The sequence below is a fragment of the Barbatula barbatula genome (assembly GCF_947034865.1).
Source record: "Barbatula barbatula genome assembly, chromosome: 4".
Lineage (NCBI taxonomy): Eukaryota > Metazoa > Chordata > Actinopteri > Cypriniformes > Nemacheilidae > Barbatula > Barbatula barbatula.
The window spans coordinates 3,320,866-3,343,941 of record NC_136768.1 but is presented as its reverse complement, the minus strand read 5'-3'; the positions used below and the strand labels follow the sequence as shown (position 1 = coordinate 3,343,941).

The 23,076-nt window shown below is 42.1% G+C and overlaps 1 protein-coding gene across 2 annotated transcripts in view; it reads right to left on the bottom strand.

Annotated features, from left to right (window-relative positions):
* Window positions 1-23,076, bottom strand: part of erc1b (ELKS/RAB6-interacting/CAST family member 1b) — a 143,303-nt gene that overhangs the window by 14,498 nt on the left and 105,729 nt on the right. For both annotated transcript variants that reach the window (XM_079455267.1, XM_079455268.1), the window contains one exon: window positions 13,146-13,244. In XM_079455267.1, coding sequence (XP_079311393.1) covers window positions 13,146-13,244 — 99 coding nt within the window. The remainder of the gene's footprint in view (window positions 1-13,145; window positions 13,245-23,076) is intronic.

The following is a 23,076-nucleotide window of genomic DNA, read 5'->3' as shown; positions in this document are numbered from 1 at the left end:
TTTCAGGAAACCAGAAGGCTGTGGGTTCAAATCTTGCAAGTGCTAAACAACCTATTATACAGTACTGTTTACTGTTTGCATTTTGTTTTAAATAAGATGAAGCCAATATAACGCGAAGTACCACCAATAAACAATATGTGCTAAATTCTACGGAACAGATTTAGAAAAGCATAATAAATTCCTTTAAAAATTTAATAAACACACATTTACTGTAGGCATTTAGATCTTTTTAATTCGGTGGGAATCTGTTTGAACGTTTTCAGTTCCATATCCCATGTGAACTAAACTGAATAAATAAGTCATCAAACAGTGGATGACAGATCAAACCATTGATAATGAACTGATGAGTAAAAGAGTTGACGTGTACCGCAAACAAAAACCATAACAAATATATTCTCTAATGTATCGTTGCATTACATAAACTGGTCACGGGCTGTAACGGACGACCCATCATTTCTGGGGTGTGTGATGTTTTAAAAGTTCAACAGTCCAGCATGATACAGCATGAAGACCGATGGAAATTTTCCTCTATAAATATTCACTCAAACAAGGCCGTGAACACAGTTGGGCTTCGGGAGTACTTGATACGCTCCTCATCGCTCAAGAACAGAAAGCTAATACAGTTACCTGATTGTCAGAAAGCAGGACCGGGAAACAGAGCCTTAAAAGAAAAAGTGAGTGATGAGAGAGATGTAAGAAAAGAGAAACGCAGAGTATGGTGAAGCGCCTGAGCTCGCGAACATTTGTGTCCCCGCACTTTATTCATTCTTATTAACCCCGTCTGTATCTTTTTCCAGCACCAAATGTTATTCTGTTTTCCATGGCTTGCCGGGGGCCACGAAGGCTCTCTTGGGTGCATCCTGGCTGCGGAGTGTGATCAAACAAAACTGTGAAAGAACAAGATGGAGGAAGGTTATGGTGAGGGAGGGCACGAAACCAGGAGGAGAAGAGCACATGAGAGATAAAATGAAAAGTGAGTCGAGGAACAAAAGAATGCCTAAAGAGGGCAGATGGTTTTCCCTCCAGTTCTGGAACCAATTAGTTGGTGCAAACTGTGTCTATGCATAGAACCAGAGGAGACGCACACGGCCCTACATCATACTCATGATACGCTATGATTTAAAAACTAAAGTGCCAAGATCCAAAACCAGACACATCACCGAACTTGCCTGAAGGCGAATGAATAATAAAACAAGAAAATTAGCTGTGACAAAGAAGTCTACATTTATCTACGTGACACACATCAGATCGTATCTAAAGAGCTGTAAGGGCGATACCTCCTCGGCATCTCCATCAGGTCTTGTATCTCAGCCAAGCAGTGCTGCCGGAGGATATTTGGGGCCTTCGGTTTGACTGGCGGCCACAGAAGGAGGGACGAGGGCGGTCTGATAGAAGCCCTCCAAACCACTGTGACAGAATTGCCCTTTTGCACGGGCCGTGTGGATACGCACAAAAAACAGGCGAGTTAAAATAAGCCCAGGCCTAGCGACGGTGCACACACGCGTACTTGTTACATACTTGCTACATACATGGTTGACTGGTGCGCTAATATGATTTATAAAGGACTTAAGAGTGATAGGATTTGACATTTATTCACTTTTCTTTCATGTTTGCTTGCAGAAAGAACGAATGGAGTTGAAACAACAGCTCCAACTCTCACCGTGTGGTTTCAACTGCTAAGTCAACGTCTCTCTGGTGACAAGCTGCTTCGGAGAGCTGACAAACAGATCCAAAAACTAAACACTCAAGCTTCATCACCTCCTGTAAGCAGGTTGGTACAGTCAAACAAAGCTTTGATGATGGACAGAGAGTTAGCACAACACTGGCAACATCAGTCTTGCTGCTGGCAATATCTTTCTGTCAATTCAGTGCCATTACAACTGCTTCATTTTCAAAGACTCATGTGGTAGACTGAGATCATAAATAATGCAACAATAACAAAAACAAACATCATGCCCAGGTGACAGATTTACAACAGAATTTTCCATTCAAAGCTCTGCTCGTCTTCTCTCGGTTTGGATACGCACGATGGATACCCTTAACCCTATGTGGGTGTGTGCAAATGTCTCTGTTTACCCATCATGCATTTCATCATGTTTTGTAAAATTATCTATTTTAAAACACTATATTTAGCATGTATCTAAGTAAAACAACTTTTGAGCTTCAACATTTGATGTTGTATGCTTAGATAATTTTACTAGAAAACTAGACAAAATATTAAGATTTTTTTTGCTTTGCACAATGTGGTAAAAATATATACACTAAGGTGTTAGTTTTAAAGGGATAGTTCACCCAAACATTACCATTCTCTGTGAGATATTTTGTAAAATGTGCCAGTGGTTTTGTGTCCATACAATGGAAGTTAATGGGGTCAAATATTGTTTGGTTACCAAACTTCTTCAAAATATATTCTGTGTTCTGGAGAAGATATTCATACAGGATTATAATTACAGAGGGGGAAAATAATACAATAATGTTTATTTTTGGGTGAAGTATGCCTTTAAGTGTGAAGACAATACAGTACTAAATGAAAAGGACCGTCTAAAATGACAAAATGACAGAAAAAGTTTGCAGAGACCCTTTATTGACCCTCTAAAACCTTGACTTTACCCTTTCTACCTCAGCAGCAAATGTCGCCTTCTTGAACCTCACACTACCACTCCTGCCTAAAGACTACAGAAAAGCATCACTGAGAAGTCTGTCCATCTGCTCTCTTTCATTACCTCTCCTTGAAAGAAGCTGTCCTCACCAGATGCTGAAGTGTGTTGCATACCTATTTCTACCTGGCCCTGTCATACCACAAGAACCCCTCCTTCTCCAAAAGACCTGAGGAAAAGCCATACCCCTCAACAATGACCGGCCTCCACTTTTTTCCCTCTCTCATTTATCACCTATCAGCTCATCGGGTGCCATTCGATACCCACACTGAGAGGCAAGAGTCTGGATCAATGTTGTCAGTCAGGCGCTCCATCAGAGACAAGCCACTGGCTCCTTCCTACAGGAAGCTCCTGACGCTGCCTTGAAGCCCAGCTCAAAACGTGGTTCGCTACGGGATGGGGGAGGATCTGAAGACCTGAAGGGCCTCTCCTCTAACAGTAGCCGGGCCAGGGTGCACAGGCACACATCCCTTCCCGTGGCTGAGAGTTTTATGGGGCTATCCACTTTCAGCCTCGCCATGCAACGCGTCCATGAGCGTTAAAGGGATAAAGATAAGGAGGCGCATGTGAAGCTTCAAACATACGGCACAAAGCTGGTGGGTCTGCCTTCACATAGCGCATTTCAAGCAGACGTATCGTCTCAACGGGATGAAAAAACACTGATATGGAAAAAACAACTGTCAAATATAGCCTCGGACGACATGCACGCATACCTCCCCAAAGCACACGTACAGAAACACATGTAATCCGAGCGCAGAGAGCAGATCTAGCGGGCAGATTAAGAGCAGGTGAGTCGCTCTATCTTTCCATACTGTCATTTTACAAGTGACTGACTGCGTTGCCTCTCTCCACAACTCGCAATATTTCTCAGTAGAGACGCACACACTTCTCAAATGAATTTTTTCATTTGCTTGGGCCTTCGAATTAAGCACAACGGCACGGCACACATGTTTTAAGAGATGCAAGATTTATGCACGCCAGGGCTCCGCTGCTCTAGCGTTTTATGAACTTAAGAGTCTCGTCACCTATTTACGCAGGTTTTTATATAAATGCCATTAGATTTATACTAATGGAGGGTTTTATGACTGTTGACTTACTTGCCAAAGCTCTCGGTCAGTCATTGGCTAATACAATAAGCAGGTCTTTAACAGCATAGAGTGGGGTGCGGGGGGGGGAAGGAGGACAAAAAGCCAGAGCAGGTTACTGTTGACTCTGGAAAAGTGTTTTTTATAATTTAAGCAACTCCCAGTGTCACCATCATAGCGCCATTTAAACAGACCATGAAGGCTACAGTCTAGGGACGGAATTCCATTTATTGAGCTTGTTTAGGTTGTGTGCGTGTATACACGTCTTTAATGAGCAAAAGAGCACTGCCAAGAACAAATTAGCCTCTGCAAAAGGGAAGTAAAACTGTCATGTGGGTTGAGTTTCGCTCCAGGGGGAGGGGAAGTGGCAATGGGGGTCATGACCCAGAGGGTGAGGGGTGTTGGGGTGAAAGAAGGTTCCGACCTCTTCGAGCTGAGGTTGAGGGGCATCATTAATGTGGCGCGGGGTAAGACAAACGGAGGAAGGGGCGAGTGTGTAGCAAAGCGCCAGAACATCTACCCCACTGTGAGGGGCAAACCAGACCAGTTAATGACTAAAGCCAGATCTGCCATCAACATTATTACAGGAACTCTGGGCGGCTCAGAAAGCCATGAACGAATGACTTAAATCAATGCAATAAATGTGTCACATTCAACTTTAACCCGCGATACAACAAAGACCTTTGACTCGAGTTAGTACTACTTCCTTAATGGCATCCATTTATCTAAGGCATTTACTGTTTGTAGTTTTATGCCTGGACCAACTGCTCATTCTAACCTTCTGCTGCGTTGTCCACGGGTTCAAAAGCAGAGACATCCTAATGCCGTGTGTTCACACTTAACTTATGAAATAGCGTTCCTGTCTGCTCCTAGAAGCTCAAACACCACCACAAACACACAACAGAGGAAGAAGGCATTTTGAGAGCAACCGCGGATGGAGAGATCTAAGGTGACCCACATCCCGAGGTCAACGTGTTTCCCCTGTGTAACACTCAACACAAGAAGACTTATGCTGCTACGCTTTTAAAGACAGAGGACAGAGGAAATTGTTAGACGAGGACGGGGCTCTAGGTGAGTTCAAGGATGCAAAGTTGGTTGAGATGGTTCTAACAGACTCCCTCTGGCTCTGAAGGTATGAAATCTGCTATCACACATGTCCTCAGAGACAGAAAGATTTAGGTCTTGGAGGAGGTGGCAACAGCTCAGTGGTTCATTTTAACGGAGACAAAAAACAATTTAAGTGTAAACCAAAACACCACCGCTAAACGTGAAAACCTTAAAACTAGTCAACTGATTGGTAATCAGTCTACAAGTCTCTTCTCAACACATATGGTCACCAGTCAAGTGTGATGCACACATGGCAAGTTTGCCTTTTTATTGACTGATAATAGCGGTAGTTCTTGGTCCTCGGTTTTAGGCTTAATTGGAGAGGCTGGGTAAACGGAAACAGACTGAGTGTCGGGTGGGGGAAGAGACAAAGAGGAAGAAGCAGCAAAGGAGGATGAAAAAGAGAGATGGAGCAACGCCGCTCTTTCCACCCGTCTGGTCTCCAGCGCCCATTCCGTCCACGGCTGGTTAAGTGCTAAATGAACTGGGAGATTTAAGGTGGTTGTTGGACAGCTTACGCAGGGTGCAGAATCTGAGCCAGCTCTTTCCTATCAGCCTTAAATCAGTCTGGTGGCGTCTGCAGAGGGGGTGAGGGGAGAGGAGGTGCTCAACCTGCTGCAGGCCCCACATCCACAACTCTGGAAAGCATTAAGGCCTATTGACATGCCGCAGGGAGTTTATTAGCAGTATGTAGCTAACATTCAGCAAATGGAAATGAGGAAGCACCACGTCTAAGTACTAAAAATGCGAACAACCTGGAATTGAAACAAGACCTGATGAAGCTTTGCTGAGAGTTGAGGCATACACAAATGTATCAAGTGTTTTCGCTTTAAGAAATTTTGCATGATGCTGTAATTTATATTTATGTACAACCATGATATTTGGACATACAGGAAAGGCCAAAAGATATGTCAAATTTTGGACAATTGACATATTCATACTTTATTTTATAAATATTGCCTTTTTCCCAATCATTTTGACAAACAAATGCTTAGTTTAGTGCTTTGTCCATTTTGTACCATACACCTCTTTGTCTTTGTTCTGCTGAAGATAAAGGAAGATATTTTGAAGAACGTTGGAGACCAAAATGTTTTGGGGCACCATTGACTACCATAATACATTTTTACCTATATGGTAGTCAATAGTGCCCCAGAACTGTTTGGTTACAAACATTCTTCCAAATATCTTTTTACTGTGTTCAACAGTAAATAAATGATGACAGAATTTTAATTTTTGGGGTGGAGTATTCTCTTATCTAACCTGAGGGGTCATCAAAATCAAATTTTGTAAAATATGACCACCGGACATCATTTTGGGCCACTTCTGTATACAGTACCATGGTAGCTTACAGAACCATTTCAATACAAATGGTAAACAATTGAAAACTAAAGTATACATTAAATTATGATGGTGTTACCACCATATACAATTACGGGAACGTAGTTCTTTTTACAAGGGTAATTAAATTAAAAGAAGTTAAACATCAACACTTTCCAGAGATAAAACCCACTTTGATATCACATAACAGTTCAGCACGAGATCCATTCAAATGCATTGTTTTTCCAGATGAGCACGGTTAACATGCATGGTACTAGCTATTAACCGCTTAGAAACATGCAGTTCTCTGGAATAATCATTCATTTTTTCACTTAAGTTGGAAACGCTCAGACAGTTGCGTTATCAGTGAGCAAACGTTCTAAAAAGAGCTTGAGCTGTGAAGATTTTCCACAGCTCACGGTCCATTACTTAGTCATATAACGAGCGCTTTCCCTGTCTAACCTAGAGAGAGAGGCCGACGGGCGCAGTGCCCAGGGTAGGGCTCCCACGTCCGCCCGTTAACACATCCAGAAACGGCGCCCTGGACCAGGGGGGCAAAAAGTTCCGACCACATAATCTCCACCACAATGAGCCTCGAACTTTACTGTTTCAGCAGCTTGTGCAGGAATCATGGCCATGTTGGGTTCACTGGGTTCGGGGGCCCAAGAGTTGCGATATTATTTGTTTTGGTATGATCGCTCAAAGGTCAAGAATTGGAATCTGTCATTTTGTTCGTTATCCACCAATTAATAAGGGACTAAAATTAATTTTATTGCTAGACTCTAAGTGATGCATAACTGATGATATGATGGAGTGAAAATGAAGAAAAAGAAAACAGATCTTCAGCATTCACTACGAGCGTTGTGGCTTAATTGACATCTTTAGACTATTTTCCTAGTTACCCTCTGACACAGAGCAGGCGAGTAGAACCCAGCTGGCCAGCATGTCCTTGGGTTGCCTAGTTCCAAGAGGGAAACCAGAAACATGGATGCGCCATTAAAATGTATTTTTCTTGAGTGATGCATCCTGGGAGAGCAGGCCAAGACGTGTGGTTTGCTGAGGCCTTAAAAAGCAGGACCGTCAGGCAGTGAAGCAAGACTGGGCAAAAGAAACTGCCCAGAAAAGCAACCCTATGCCTGAGAGAGAGAGAGAGAGAGAGAGAGAGAGAGCATGTGTGAAATTATGAAAATCACGGCACCTTCATCACTTTACTGTCAAACGCTATCCAATCAAATAATACAGCACTTTGCCATGTGATTACAACGATAAAATCTCAACCAAATTCTATTTTGCACTATTCATAGATTGAGTGTGAATAAGAATCACGAGAAATTGAATGTTCAGAGATAACTCTTGACATGAGATAACTAGTGAAATGGACCTCCCTCACCAAACACGAGGCCAGATACAAATTCTCTGTATCCTCCGAGGAAAATACATGTACAGAGTACATTGACGTATTCCATAAAAAAAAGAGGTGGCGGGTAAAGTCATCGCCTATCTGGCTGACGCTAAACAGAGTTCCTCTTAGAATCCAGTGGAGAACATAGAGCCAAAACCCTGACAGGGGAGAGATTTCACACACTTCTACACAAGCTCTTATAGGTGAGCTCATCCTTCATGACATCATCGCAACATTTAGATGCTGCGGTTTAAGCTCTCTTCCGATTGGCAGATTCAAACGTGGCCACCGCAGAACTACAAGCTATTTATCTGAGTGGATTACAATGCGTAGACTCTCCAAGGGCAGCCATCGGTCTCTCATCAAGAAGCGAGGCTCAGATTACAAGGTCAGATAAAACCCAATGCTTGCGTGCTGCCGCCGCGACCGAATGGTTGATATCTGTCGGACGCTTGATTGGGTCAGAGTAATTTCATTCTGCTGCCTCTCCCGGCATTCTGCACCTCGGCAAGCAACGACCATACGTCAAACAACCTTTGACCCTTGGTAAGGAGCTAGGGTATGTTTCCAATGACACCCTATTTCCTCATTTCCTATGGCATGCTCTTACTCAGACATCGACAAATGGAGAAGCTATGACTGATTGAGCCATTGGGTGTACAGTCGCTCGACTCCATTCCAGAGAGGCAGATCTCGGTTTCATGGTACAGGAAGTAGGGCAGTATGGTTCAGGGGCTCCACAGAAACCCCAAGTCTGTGCTCTGCCAAACTTCGTCCCCCTCGCAAACCCAGTTGGAACGAGGGCCCCACTGCTGTCTACCCTCCCGTCTGCACCAGGCGAACAGAGCCTGAGGAGAGTTTTATATTGAAATCATATGGAGGTGGGAAGGTTTCGACAACGACCCCCTGCAACTTCCCTCTTTGCCACATGTTTCCCATTTTAATCTAATTATAAATATTTGGACAGGAATCAGTTAGAACTGACAGAAAGAAAAAAGTCATGCTGGAATAAACAATGCAAGTACAAAAGGCAAATAAGAAAGCAAACATGCGTTTTTCGGTTCATATTAATGGCTAAAACAGAGCTGTTGAAAAGTTCCCCTTCTGACCACTGAGCCGTTTTCTGAGTTGAAGAAAAAAATTCAAACTCAGCAACAGTGTCTCCGTTCTTCCACCAAGGGGACCTTTTCAATAATGTGGGCGAATGGTGGGTGGCTGTGCTCACGGGACGGGTTCAGCAGTGGTTACACCTTAGTTGCTCCAGCGGGACGGGTACCCGCTGACCCCTGGAATATGCTAGCGATTGCCAAGCTCTGTTTCACAGTTTTCCATGGAATCGCACCGTCCAAAGGGTTAGTAATGCCTAAGGTCGCCAAATCGAGGTGACACGACAATTGAGTCTTCATTACTTTTCTGTTCTGCATGCTAACACCAGCTTTGGCATCGTTTAGGTCGTGAGTCACTTTGAAAATATAGTTCAAAGAAGGAGGGGGATGTGAAAATAATGGAGGAATATGCAGCCTGGATGAAAAAAAACGGTGCATGGACCTGTTTTGGGTGAGTGGTTGAAAAGATGGGAAAGGGGGGTGTGATGGAATACACTGGCTTGCTAGTCTCCCTCTTGCAGAACGTCTCTCATCAGGTTGTGGGTCTTCCAATGCTCAATTGCTGGCGGTGCTCTATAATATTTCCCGAGAACATAACACATCAGTCAAGTTTATGGTGGTCGCCACATGTTTTCCTTCAAACATTCAGGTGAAAGCGAAGCTCAAACAGGGTACGAAAAAGTTTTTAATAAAAAAAAACGATTGGTCATGATAAGTGAGGTTAACTAGTTAATCAATCATTTGACAGAGAAATTTTAATACTTTACTCTATTGTGCAGCTGCTGGCTCTATTTTTAAATTATTAAAAAAGTCTAATGTAAACGTCTTCTAAGAAATGTGCCTGATTGGGGTCACCTGAACCGTAACTGGCCTAATTATACAAGACTTCCTGTAAGAGCCATTAGTCTTACACGAAACTATTATAAATATTCTGTGCCCATAATGGGAATGTTTCTACATGAATCTCAGACTCTCTTCCCCTTTGGGTGTTAGTTTCGAACTCTCAATTTTGAAAAAACCCACAAGCATCTTCACGTGACGACAGTTAAACGATGGAAGCGGAGAAAACACCCAAACAGAACTGCATCAGTTATCCACAACTAAAAAACGAAAAAGGCAACAGCAGCCGGAGATGAAATGAGAAGAAGAGCGAAAATCGAAGGAACAAAAACAAAATCAGCCACACATAACAGAGTCAAGGGCCAGAGAGCATGCTCTGTAAATACACCCCTAGTGATACACCATGCAGTCAGATTAAAACGGACTGCAATTCATCATCGCCAAAACTGAATCCAGGGTTGCGGTGAGTCGATGTAGGTTATCGTGCCAAACGGGGAGCAATTAAATAGGCCTCGACCACCCACAATTCAACATGAAGGAGATCAGAGTCATGTTGAGATTATTACTCTCTCTAATCATGTGTTGTACGTACGGACGCCGTTCCCCCCACCTTGCCCTAAAAACACGGTTCGAAGAACACGGCTGCCCTTTATGTGAGCTTTAATACGTTCAGGGGCCTGGAGGTCTTGATCTCCCCGGCTAAATGCCATTACAAGTTTGACACGGTCATATGATACGCAGAGAGTGACTTTTAGGTTACGGTTACACGTACAGTTTGGCACCGCGGGTGTAGGTGACGATCTGAATTCTGAATGTATGGGAGCAAGCAGCTTAGCGGTATCAGACATAAAGACCTGCGAACGCAGCAAAAACATTAGCGAAGGGCCCGTTAGTTGCCTGAAATAGGACACAGTGTATGGGGGCAGCTGTTCAGATTAAACACCCCCCTTCACGCTGCCGAGACCCTCGGCCCACGGCTTGCACAATTCCACTCTGTTCTCCAGAGCTCCGCTACGCCTAATTGCTCTCGCAGTACATGTGCTTTACTGCACGCGGCTGTTCATGCAATGGACATGCCGGTTATCTGCGGGACCTGCTAATTTATTACAGTCTGAAAGATGCATGGCATTTACCATCATCATGGGCATGAGGTTACAGTCGTGATGCAGCAGGAGACAGGATGCCAGTGTCTCCAACGACCGAACCTGTTTGTGTCCCATGGCTGAGACCTGTGTGGCTCACTTGTTTTCTACAACAGTCTGTGTGTTTTCTCCAAACCATCTATCAAAATTGGCAGTGTGGAGACAAATATGATGATGTTTTTTTGGTGGGAAAAGGCAGACAAAGACCAGACAAGTCAAAATGCAGACGTGCTTTAGCTGTCTGTGTAAAACAATCAAAACCAATGAAGAAGTCCTAAGCAGGATTCTGCAAGGTACGGAAGAGATTTACATTTACATTTATTCATTTGGCAGACGCTTTTATCCAAAGCGACTTACAAGTAGTTTTTACCATTTTACCATTTCAGTCGGCTCTGGAAAATGTAGGATTCAAGAATTAAATGAAACCGAATAAAACAGCAGAAAGGAACTGCTCACCACAAAAAGACGTTCTGTCATTATTTACTTGTTCTCACAGCCTTCCAAAAAAAGAGTTGTAAAAGTAATACAAATCACAACTAAATAACAGATTCAGTTTAAAATTTGACTAATTTCATGGAACTTTTTTTTGACCGTTTTGGAGCTTGACAGAAGTGTTCACTGTCATTTTTTGACTGATAAATATATTAATTTTTTAGTATGGCAAAATATACAGCATACATTTTTGGAAGGACGTGTGTTATAAAATGTAAATTTCCATTTTTAGGTTAACAACCCCTACATAAAAAACACTTTAACATTGTATAACTGCAAGCCAATGCATTTACAAATCCTAATATAAACCATAAAATATACTTTATAAATGAAAAAAGAAACATTTATTAGCAACAACATTTATAAGAACATAACATGGCAGTCAAAGAAACCAGACACGAAGAAAACCACCAGACATACAAACAATAAGAAAAGAAAGATGGGATGAACTGGAAAGTGCAGAAAGCAATCACAAAACAGTTAAAACATGATGAAACCACGGAGAAAACAGTGGTGTAGCGTCATGCCCCATTTAGACAGTTCTCACCCTTCTGAACAAAATGGCTGGGAGAGGGCATGTGATTGGCTACGCCCAAATGCCCTCCTCATCGTCCTATTGGTCGAAAATGAGCACAGATTTAATCCACGGCAGCATGGGATTAAAGGAAGAAGTTATTAGTGGGAGAGAGAGAGAATGTTATTACATCGAACAGTTTCCCTTCGACAGACATGCAATGAAAGTAAATGACATAACGCACAGTGCCGGCGCTGTGAATCTGTGCAATGAATCAAAACTCGTAGAAAAACGTAGAAAAACCACCACAGGATGTCAAGTCAAAGAGCAAGACACTACTTTCCCGTTAATTTTTCAGCCTCTCAGCGGAGGTTCAGGGTTGATTAGTTAGTCACTGAACCGGAGTGAAACTGATCATTAAACGCAACTGCTTTCAGCCCTAAAAACGGACGGCTGTGCTAAAACAGGATTGAAACCAAAGCAGTATGAGCTCCAAATGAGTAACACACGTGGCCTTCACCCCGTCAGTCTGGAAAATACCTGCAATGAAAGCATTTCGCTCTCTGTTCTGTTTAGGTGATAACAGTGTGATCGGAGAGATTTGGAGGGGGCTCAGGTGTTCTCATTTTAGTTGGAAATATGTAAGTTAGATGAGTGTTTTCTTGGCAATCGGAAAATGGACAAGGGCCTAGAGATAAGCTAGTGTGTGTTTGTGTGGGAGCGTGTGTGCATTTGTGTGTGTATGAATACAAAAATCCAATATTCCTTTTCGTCGATTGTGTTGTGTGAGCTTGGAATACGTGGATCTACACCGACGTTGTTGAATGATGGCTTTCTTTCACCACGTGAATCAGGATGCAACGCCTGAACTGGATTATTCCAGGAGTCCATGAACAGGTAATGACACACTACGTTTAGTGCATTAAGTCATGTCATAACAACCAGCAGGATTTGCGCGTCCTGGGAGAGCTGGGACTGGGGAATGTAACCTTTCTCTTTGAATTTCACTCTCTATTCATCCTTTATCTAGTCAATTCTTTCCTCTTTCTCTCCTTATGAACTAATTCCTGTTGGACAGCCATCCAGAGCAGAGAGGCTTAAGGCGAAGGAATCCAACGTTTAAAACCAACAAAGAACAAAGCCAGTCAAATCTTCCCGAATCGTTCGGTGTGACCAAAGTATTCCAAGAAAAACAGTGGGGGAAGTATATGTGTGTGTGTGTGTACATTCATGAATGGGAATACATGTGAGCTTAATAGGAAACGATACACAACTATGAGCTGAAGATACAGTAGTGGATCTTCGTTAGAGGAGGAAAAATAGAATTTCCTTTTGTTTATGTTTGGTTGTGCAATGGCTTCTTTCTAAATCACAATAAGATCTCCAGGGCTTCGTACGATGTTAGCAAGAGAGAGTCCCAAAAACCTGAGCAGTCAAACACATAAATGAACACAATGAAACAGAGACACTGTGATTGGCTCACCTGGTCTGGAGAAGGTTTATGATTGGTCTGGTCAGAATTGGAGGCTTTAAGGTGGTCATCCTCGTAGTTATCCGCCATCAGCTTCATTCGGTTCTGCGTCTATAAAAGATACAGTTCGCTGTTAATGCCAAAACTCACGCTGACTTTTTTCTGACTGAGCCTCGTAGTCGTGGGGCTCGAGTTATCAAATCTCCATCTCGGTCCATGCTGTTAGGAATGGAAACTTTATCTGTATCAACTCAATTACAAGCATTATAAGAAGTCATTCTGATATTCCTTTTGATAGACAGAGTATTACTTCGAGCCCTACAGCAAAAAGGGGATCACGTTGTATTCACGCAAGTTTCAGCTGTCAGCTGGAATGGATTTGAAAGAGAGCAACGGAGATCTTTTAAGCCCAGAGGAGAGGGGTGTGAAAAAGCAATAACAGAGGGAGAGAGAGAGAGAAAGAGAGAGAATGGTGCAGATGTAGAGAATAGAACAAAACACCAGGTTGTCTGAAATATAAACACATCATGCACACCCGCCCCTGCTTGATAGAGGAGACGTTCAAACCTCTGTACGCTGAAACTGACACGTATTTTAACAAGCGCCCTAAGGTTTCTGTGTCTGACCACCTTGTAGATTTGAAGTGCGTTTGTTGGTGCCGTGGGCTTGAGGTTAGAATGCATGTTCTGACACATTGAGCTATGGTGATTATATGGGTGACGTTACTTTGAATCCTCCCATCACTTCCTCTTTGGTCTCTCTAATCTTCTTGCACCTTGTTTTTATCATAATGTAAAAAACAATACTTACTTGAGGTTTACAAATTAGCATCACTCACAAAACAAACATGACATCATATACTCTCGGTTAAATGTGCACTTGTGAATACTCGAAGGGACAGTTCACCTCAGAATTAAAATTCCTCATCTTGTGCTCACCCTCTTTCAAATATTTGAAGGACGTTGTGTGGACACAAAACCTCCAAGATATTCTCATCTTCTTCTGTGTTAACTTGGAAAAAATATGTCATAAGTTTTGAACGACAAGAGAGCGAATAAATTACAGAATTTTCATTTAAGGGTGAATTATCTCTTTAGAAATTAAAAATCCATAATTTTAGCAGACCTTCACTCCTGATCCCCACCGACACCACACAGCAACAAGAGTAATGCTAAGATCATAATATGAATCAATTAAACATTACGTTCGAATGGAACCGTGCCTTCAGGATTCTTCAGCTTGTTCCCTGTCTGCTCCCTGACCAGAATGGGATGGTTGGGCTCCTTCTGTTTGGTTTTCTCACCCGCTTCCCTGCAACCCCAGTGCCCCTCAGTTACAGTAATAAACACAGCATTAACCGGCCACAGGGCAGTGTTGGATTTAAATGGGCCGGGTTCACCCCAGTCGCTGCGCTCCACTGGGTCAGAATTATGTCAGTGTAAGTGGTCTGGGTGAGAGTTGGAGTCCTAATGGGGCGAGCGAGCCGATAGGCCATAAGCCAGTCCGGGGATCTATTCTCAACAAGCCAGTTTAACGAAAATAAAAGTTTGGAAAGCTGCCATCTATACTGCATGCCACAAACACAGAACCTTTTCTCTGGCTCCTACATATGTGAAAAAGCCAAATGCCCAGTGGACGTTTTAAAGAAATAGCTTAGCCAGAGATAAAAAAAGAAACAAATTTCATATTGGGTCAAGTATTTCTTCAAGGAACAGGATTGGGGGGAGGATGTATTTTTGTGCCAAATACACCTCAGCGCAAACCACATGCACGGGATGAAAATGTTGTCCGCAAAACACCCACATCATCAACATAACGCCCGCTAGACGCCGCGCTACTGGCTGCCTCTATTTTTCGTGTGGGCCGGGCTTGTTCTCTACCTGTTAACAAGCCACTTAGTCAGAGGTTAAATAAAAACACTGAGCAAACAACCCCTGAGCAGCTCGCAGACACCCTGTACTCAACAACCCCACAGAAGACGCAGTCAACTTGGGGGAGAAGAGGGCCGCAGGCAGAGAGGAAGCCATTATAGCCCCCGAAAAAAAAACGCAACATTTTAGATCGACTGTCACTACCTCACGAGGAAGAAAATACCCCATTCAAGACAATTTGTTCCACATGCTCAGTGGGTGCGTTTTGAGGATTCGGGGCGAGGGTTCGGAAAGTCAGACTTAAGCTCTCTGGTTTGTAACATGTAAATCCCTGAACGGGTAAAGAGCGTTCAAATGCTAGCGTGAAAGGGGGGAAAATGATTTAGTCGATTCCACTAACAAGAGGCCTGTGAGGCTTCGTACGCTTCCTCTCCTGAAAAGACGAAACATGCACGCTAAAAAAAATAAACGGTGAAAACAAACAGTTTGCCTTGAAGCTGTAAGGTTTCGGGGCCGGGGGCCTGCAAAGCACCTACAGAGGATTCGCTGTAGGTGGCTATTCCAGTCACTTACTGAAGTGAAAAGCTCATTTGCAAAGCAAAAGAAAATACTTGTACTCATAGATGCTATCGAAGAGGTTTGGGTGTAATCATATTTTATCAAAAAACAGAAGTATTCTATAAAAATGGGTAGTTGACAGACTAATACTCAAATTTTGTCACATGGTGTGATGGCAAAAATTTATAGAAAAACAAACAATGAAGATAAATCTCTCTTATGCTATTTATATTAAAAATATTAATAATATAAAACAATGCAATATTAAAAGTTTGGTTTCTAGACCCCACATGTCAACTACCCATATATATTCTGAACATTCTTTGCATGAATATAATACAAATTTGCCTCCACCTAAAAATCTTAAATATTCTCAAATCATATGCATATTAAAACTTGGTTCACATTTTCTTACAAAACAACACAAATCATTGATATTAACAATACACATTGCACAATTTCTCTTGATAGAATCGTTGTGCATGTGCAATTTAAGAGCCAGATTAGCAATAAAACCCATTTTACCACAATTATCTTTTATTTCTTCTCCAAAATCCTCATACGATTTGATTGTGTGATTAGTGTGAATATTCTTCATCCCCATTTCACTCTACAACTGGAAAACGAACCGTATCATTTTTCATTCAGTCAACCTGAGGAACCTTCTCAGGGTTAATAAAATGATTTATGAAGCAATACAGCAAATCTGCCATAATTTTCCTAAATCATGTCAGTGTAGTTTAAACACAACTATACAGAGTTCCCTCTGCCTCCCCTCTAGGGGTGACCGGCATCCAACCCACCGCGAATGAAAACATAGAGATGATTTTCAAAGGGGACTGCAACTGCTCACTAGAAACTGTCAAACTCATGTCTCTGTTTGGAAAACAGGTGAGGGCCGCTATACAGTCGCCACTCTCGGAGCGGAAGAGGCCCCTCTGCCAAGAGATAAACTCATTCCAGAAGACAGGACAAGAGAGCGAGCCAATGGAGAGAGACAAATTGCTACAAATGTCCATGTGTGCCCTTTGACCCCCGTGGATGATGCCAATGACATCATGTACGTTATCAGAAGCAGCTAAACCTCCTGGATTAACCTTGGCGGAGCGTTCGACCTTCACACAACCTACAGACGCCCTTCGAAAAACACTATATGGACAATGGAAGGGCAACAAGGGGGAATCTCAGAGATGTTGGGGTTGAAAGAAGGAAAGGGGTCCACAGGGAGGTGTTCGTGTTTGTATGTGAGGAGAGGGAGGTGTGGGTAAGCGTTTGTGGAAACCGGATCTCCTCAAAGCGCCGGAGGGGTTCTGAAGAGCCGATCCCAGATGGCTACGGAACAGGGAGGCACACTCCGTACCTAACAGCTCATATGTGAGCCATAAAACAAAGACGAAAGGAAATGTGGCTGGTGGAGAGAAGAAGATGGTGGGGGATACAGAAAATAATTCAATTTTTCTGAAAACAAATGTCCTAAAACTAACCTTGCTAAACGTTTTATAAATTCGCCTTTATCACATTAAGTCACACGTGCCTTAAATAAACATTACACAGTAACAGGTTTTGGTTCATTTCAACTTGGACATGTTGAAATTAATGACTTGGAGTTCAAAAAGTCTTGTAAGATGAATTCCATAACCGCTTCGAGTAATTGGTCTACGAATCAAACTACATCACGCTATACGGTTCGTGCTGTAACATTCAGGCGTTTTCACTCTGGTGTCCCGTAACCAATGGTTTCGACATTTAAAAATGGAAATCCTCTGTTCCCATGTCTAAATGGAAGGGGGTTGGACACCGGGAGAACAGAAGGCTGGAAAGGAATGCAAAAAGGAGAACGAAATGTGCGCAGGCTAGCGGGCTAATAAGCAGACGGGTAAGCGAGACCCCGTTAAGAAGCCCTCCTTAATTGTAGGAGCCCCTTACATCCATGTGTAATAAAATTTACCATGAAACCAGATCCCTGTCTGAGTGGCTTATGGCGAGGGAACTGCTGTGTATTTGTGTGCGTGTCGAGGTGCTTCAGGAATCCGACATATGGATCTTTTTCTCTATTTTCCCCCTTTCTCCAGGACCTCTCTTACTTCCAAATTCCTTCAGCTAGAGGCAGCGATATGGACTTGATAAAGTCAAGCGGATGAGGGAACACACACTAAGCCCTGGTGCCTGAGAACGCTGCACCATTTACAAAAACGCTCGGGTTACTGCCGGCGGCACCGAATGCATCTAAAAAACAGAGCGGGAATGCTTCTAAGTGCCACACTTCCCTGCTTATCTAGACATTTTCTCACTTTGTCTTTTATCTCTCGCTCACTTTTTGTGCTTTTTCTTCTCGTTCTCCCTCTCATAGTAATTGTGTGGAATGCTGACCTCAATCCATTGGTTTCCGTCCCAACTGGAGAGCTGGTTTGTTCACTTAATCTAATCATTTTTACAATTATTCTACTTCTTCGCCATTATCATTTCTCCTGACTCCCACCCTGGTCTTAAACGGCTCAAAGATGCTGACATGCTGCCAACAAACTGGAAAAAAAACCCGGAAAATTGATTAAAGTGCTGAGTGGCGATTATCCGTCATTGCTCTGAATTCGGTGTGATACTAAGGGCCTTTTTGTGAGGCACAAAATTGGGGTCAAGGAAGTGAAACATCATAATGGCCGCATCTCCTTTACAGCAGACCTTTATGATCTCCAGAGCACATAAACTGTTCTTCCTTTCCATCCTTTGTCTGTTTTTGCAGTTGCAGATGTTTAAAAGCATAATAACTGGGATTGTGTTCCACATACACAACACACATACACATAAAAACATTAGGTAGATAAACTATGAATATACATTGAGAAAGTTTTACATAACATCCCAGGAAATTTTCATATTCTTTCTTAAGATTACCAGTCAATGGAGTGACCGATATGATGGATAAATTATGATGTAAAAATATTGTCAATATTTTGTCAAATAGGATTCATTTGTTAACATTAACTTTAGTTAACGTAAGTAAACGATCAACAATAATTTTCAATAATCAATATTACTTTTGTATTAGTTTAATAAAATTAAAGAATAAAAAAGCTGTAAAAATATATTGTTTACTGTTAGTTTATGTTACTGCATCTGATGTTAACAAATTGATTTCTTATTGTAAAACCTTTACCAAAATGTAACTAATAATACGAATAACACAACAAATGTTATCATTTTACATCCTGAGAATGTAAAGCTACGCAAGATCCCCAACACAAACTGTAAAAGTTTTTCCTTCACTAGTAAAACAAACGTGTGTGCGTTAAGCCTAACAAATTTGCAAAAGCAATGTTTTATTACAGCTCGTCTCATCTGTTAACAGTAGAACATCTCTTCCCGGCATTCTCCGGCTCAGCTCTAAATGGCTTTTAACTGTGTGTTTTAACACACACAAACACAAGCTCACAGATGCACACACACTTCCCTGTTTGTTTTAATGTGAACCACATGTTTCTCAAAGGTATGCCATTACCTGAACCAGCAAGCTGCATTTTGGCCTTTTTGCCACTTTTATTGATAAAACAGTATAAACAGGAGAAAAAATAATGAGACAAGGGGAAAATAAGCTTTGGAGGGCATGTAAGAGTCAGACTTAAACGTACACAAGCCACTTAAGCACCAAGGTCAACAATCAGAGCACATGCACTAGCTGAAAGGCCGCAGTTACGATGACTCATAACTTGGACAATTCTGCATCCATTCTCACTAAAATATAATTACAGAGGCTACACATTACAACCCGGTAAAAACCAAAAAAAGCTTTCAGGTAAAAAGCTCAATATTCATTTGTTAAATTGAATATAAATAAACCATGAACAATTCATATTATGTCAACAAATTAACCCTTTATCAGCTGCAAAGCAGTCTGAATAATCGCCTACCGGACCAATCATGTTAATAAGGGAGTCCAGGAAAAGGTGGATATTTTTGGTAAACACCCCATTCTCTCTTATAATGTTATCACTGTCAACTATTGAACCTTACTTTGTGTTACATCACTGCAATTTACGGTATTTAATGCTGGGGAAAAATTACCAATAGTCAAGAAGAAAGACAAAAAAATTGGGTGCTCTGTCATGGTCTTTTTCAAGACCATTAAAAGTAATTACAAAGTCTCAGAAGTCACTAAAGAGGCCAAGACATCAAACGCAAAGATAACAAAAATACAGTCCCAGATCCCTGCATGAATAACAGAGAGAGATAAGCATGACAGAGAGGATTCTGTACTGCCCCCGTGATTGTGAGCTGTAGCGCTTCCAGTTTTACAGGCCGGGGATTTCAATCGAACAGAGCAGATAACTGGGAAACGGGTGGAAACAGAATGCTCGCTCTGTTCTGCGTGCCCGGGGGAAACAAACTTTCAGTTCCATTTAGAAGTATATATATACACTGCAAACGTATTAGGTACATTAGTGTTGGAAGGACATATGAAGGTAGATGTCCAAACATTCTTTGCCTTTAACTGTAATATAAAAGTGAGATTTATGTATGAACATAAACACTGAAATTGATAGTACGGCCCACACAGAGATCTGATCTCAACATCAGTCTAAGATGACACGAAGAGAAAGACTAAATCCATAAAAATATCAACATCTCTAAGTTGCTCTGAACAACTGTGCGTATGAGTTGGACTAAAGTTGTTTAAAGTGGTCACAGCTAATATTTATTTAATTTTGTAAACAGAAATAAATTGATCAAAAAATTCGATATATTCATTACATTATTTAAACAAATCCTCAGTTTACATTTCTTTTTAAGTAGAGCATTTAGCATTTTTCCAGGTTTGTTCCAAGCATCTTGGAGATGTTGCCAAAGTTGCCACACATAATTTGCGAATTTGCTCTGAAAGAAAGAACAGAGTCAGAATGCAGTACAAAATAGAGCGAGAGAGAGAGAACAGTAAAATGTTTTACTGATCTAAATCAGCTGAACAGAATGGGTATATCATTAACAAAAACAGTACATTTGGAAGAGCAAGTTTGCAGTTGAAAAGCAACTACAACATGAGCAAAACCCCATAAAAAACAGCTGCCCAACAGTCTCGGTGCCAGCCAGGCCAAAAACGTTTTGAAATAAAGTCATTTGTCTAACCGAATAATAATAACAACATAAAACATTCTCCACAATCAGAGATGCAGTGGAAAATATCCATTTCCTCTCCTCCACAACGTCACTTTTTGGACAGGCCGGACACCCACAGGCCTTATTCAAACAGCCATTTAGCGGCTTGTGTTTTGAGGTCTCGTGTTCCGAAAACACAGCGACTCTTTTTCCTAAACGAGGAGAGAGAGTTGCGCCGGATCCAAGACAAATCCAGTTGCGCATGGGTCTGTGAGCAGTGACCCTCCGCCGTGGGGCCCCTCCACCCGAGCCCATTGCCTCTGCGGCTGCGCGCTCTTACCCGCCGCGAGACCTTCTCGCAAATAGATCCTGTAATGAATCGAAGGCCTGTTGATGTTTTTGTTTGTGCGTGCTTTTTCACTTGTTTTTCTGGATTTCTTTCCCTCTTCCCCCTGTCATTGGCTGCGGGGTGCTGAGCTCTAATTTAAGCTCTGTGATCAGTTTGGCCGCAGCTGGGATGTGAGGCGCCTGGAGCTCTGGCCATGCAACAAAACATCAGCATTCTGAACCCAATAAAGGTACGCTTTCAAACACGACTGGGTACACAAACACATGCGCGTACACACACAAGTACAATTTATTCTAGACCATCCGCAATGTGGCATTGGCAACGATTTTAAGTCCTTTTGTGGGTTGCTCAGAGACAAAACGGTTTTATTTCTCTGAGGGGTGCCCAAACCACGTCTCTGCTGACAACAGCAGGACGGGGGCGCTCTCTGAATTGGCACCTCTGCCAATCCTAATGCACGTCGTGCCCGATGCCACGCGAGGACTCGGCAGAGGCGACGTAGCAGGTAATGAGAGAAAGACGTATCCACCCAAATCTGCAGTTTCGGAGAGGATGGAATTACCAACACCATTCCAGCACTTGTGGGAACTAACACTAACACTCAATCTGCGGTTAGAGAACTACAACCAGACTTTTTAACACTGTCCCAGAGGACCTGCAAACTGTAATTGGACTGAATCACTCCGGGTCATCTGCCTAAGAAGCGGATGGGGTTTAGTCATCAGATACATTGGTTAAAGAGAACAGGAGACCAAAACTGCAACTCCAGTATTCGGAAAGCACAAGGGTAATGAACCTTACCGAAATTGTCAGCATAAATATTGTTCGCTCTGTACGTCTCAATTTTCTCAAGTAGATGAGTAAAAAACATCGGGATGCATTGGACTCTGGAGGGGATGGGTGTGGGGGGGACGTTGTATTTTCCTTCAATAAAGGCTACAAGTAATTGAACGGTTATGGGGAGTGTGCCTTTGAAAATGATTACAAATTTGGTTATTGTGAAATCGACAAGATAACATTTACACCCAAATGGTAATTAATCTACATGGAACGGAACCCAAACCCCAAATTGTACCAATAAACCACCTAAATCATCTGGATTCAGTCAGACGCCGCAAAAATATAGTGCTGTTTTTGAGCTTGTCACTGTGTGTGTGACTTCAATCAAGCCCGACAGATGTATTTTTTTATGGGCGAGTTGTTCATTCCAGTGTTTTATGTTGCTTCATAAAAGCTTATATTGAAAGAGACTGTGTTGATAAACAGGTTTATAGTGCATTAACAATGTGTTTCCTGCTGAGTTCAGCATGTAACGCAGCAAAAAATAGACTAGGCGCTGAAACGATCTTCAGTGCCGCTCTGCTCCGTTCACACGTGCGGTGTGAACGCTGTAACCTGTTAAAAGAACATGCACCATACGTGTGCCACAGACTTAGGATGTGTGAAGCGAGTCTGGAACCGTTTACCCATGATGGGCTGGTTATCGCCAACTATCTCACAATATAGATACTATACATTACTTCAAAAGTGTCTTTGGGTTTTGTATCAGCATATCGCTGCTGTCCTTCTGAAACCTTGTATCTAAAATGTTCGTGATTTTGATTTTCTGTAATAAATCATTATTATAAATCACCCTTTATGTTTGTCACTGGGTTTTGCAAATATATAACCAATAAGTATTTAAAGGTGTTTGTCAACTTTGACAACACAGTATTTAATTGTAGTAGTTTAAAAGTACAGTGTTATTCCATTTCCTGAAATAACGCAAATCTGGACATTCAATATGCACGATAACCAGGGAATTTAAGTCATGGCATTGGTGTTCCTAATAATACTTAATAAATATTGTTCAATGACCACGCTAAAAATAATGCTTGGTTATTTTCAACCCAGCGCTAGGTCAAAAAAGGATGAATCCAAAGTTAACATATGCTGGGTTGTTTTAACCCATTGTTGGATCAAAGGAACATTGTCTTGGTTAATTCAACTCAACGGCTGGGTTCCTTTCTTTTTGACCCAACGCTGGGTTGGAAAAAACTTCTTTAAGGTCAAATTGAATAGATCTATCACCGAAAAA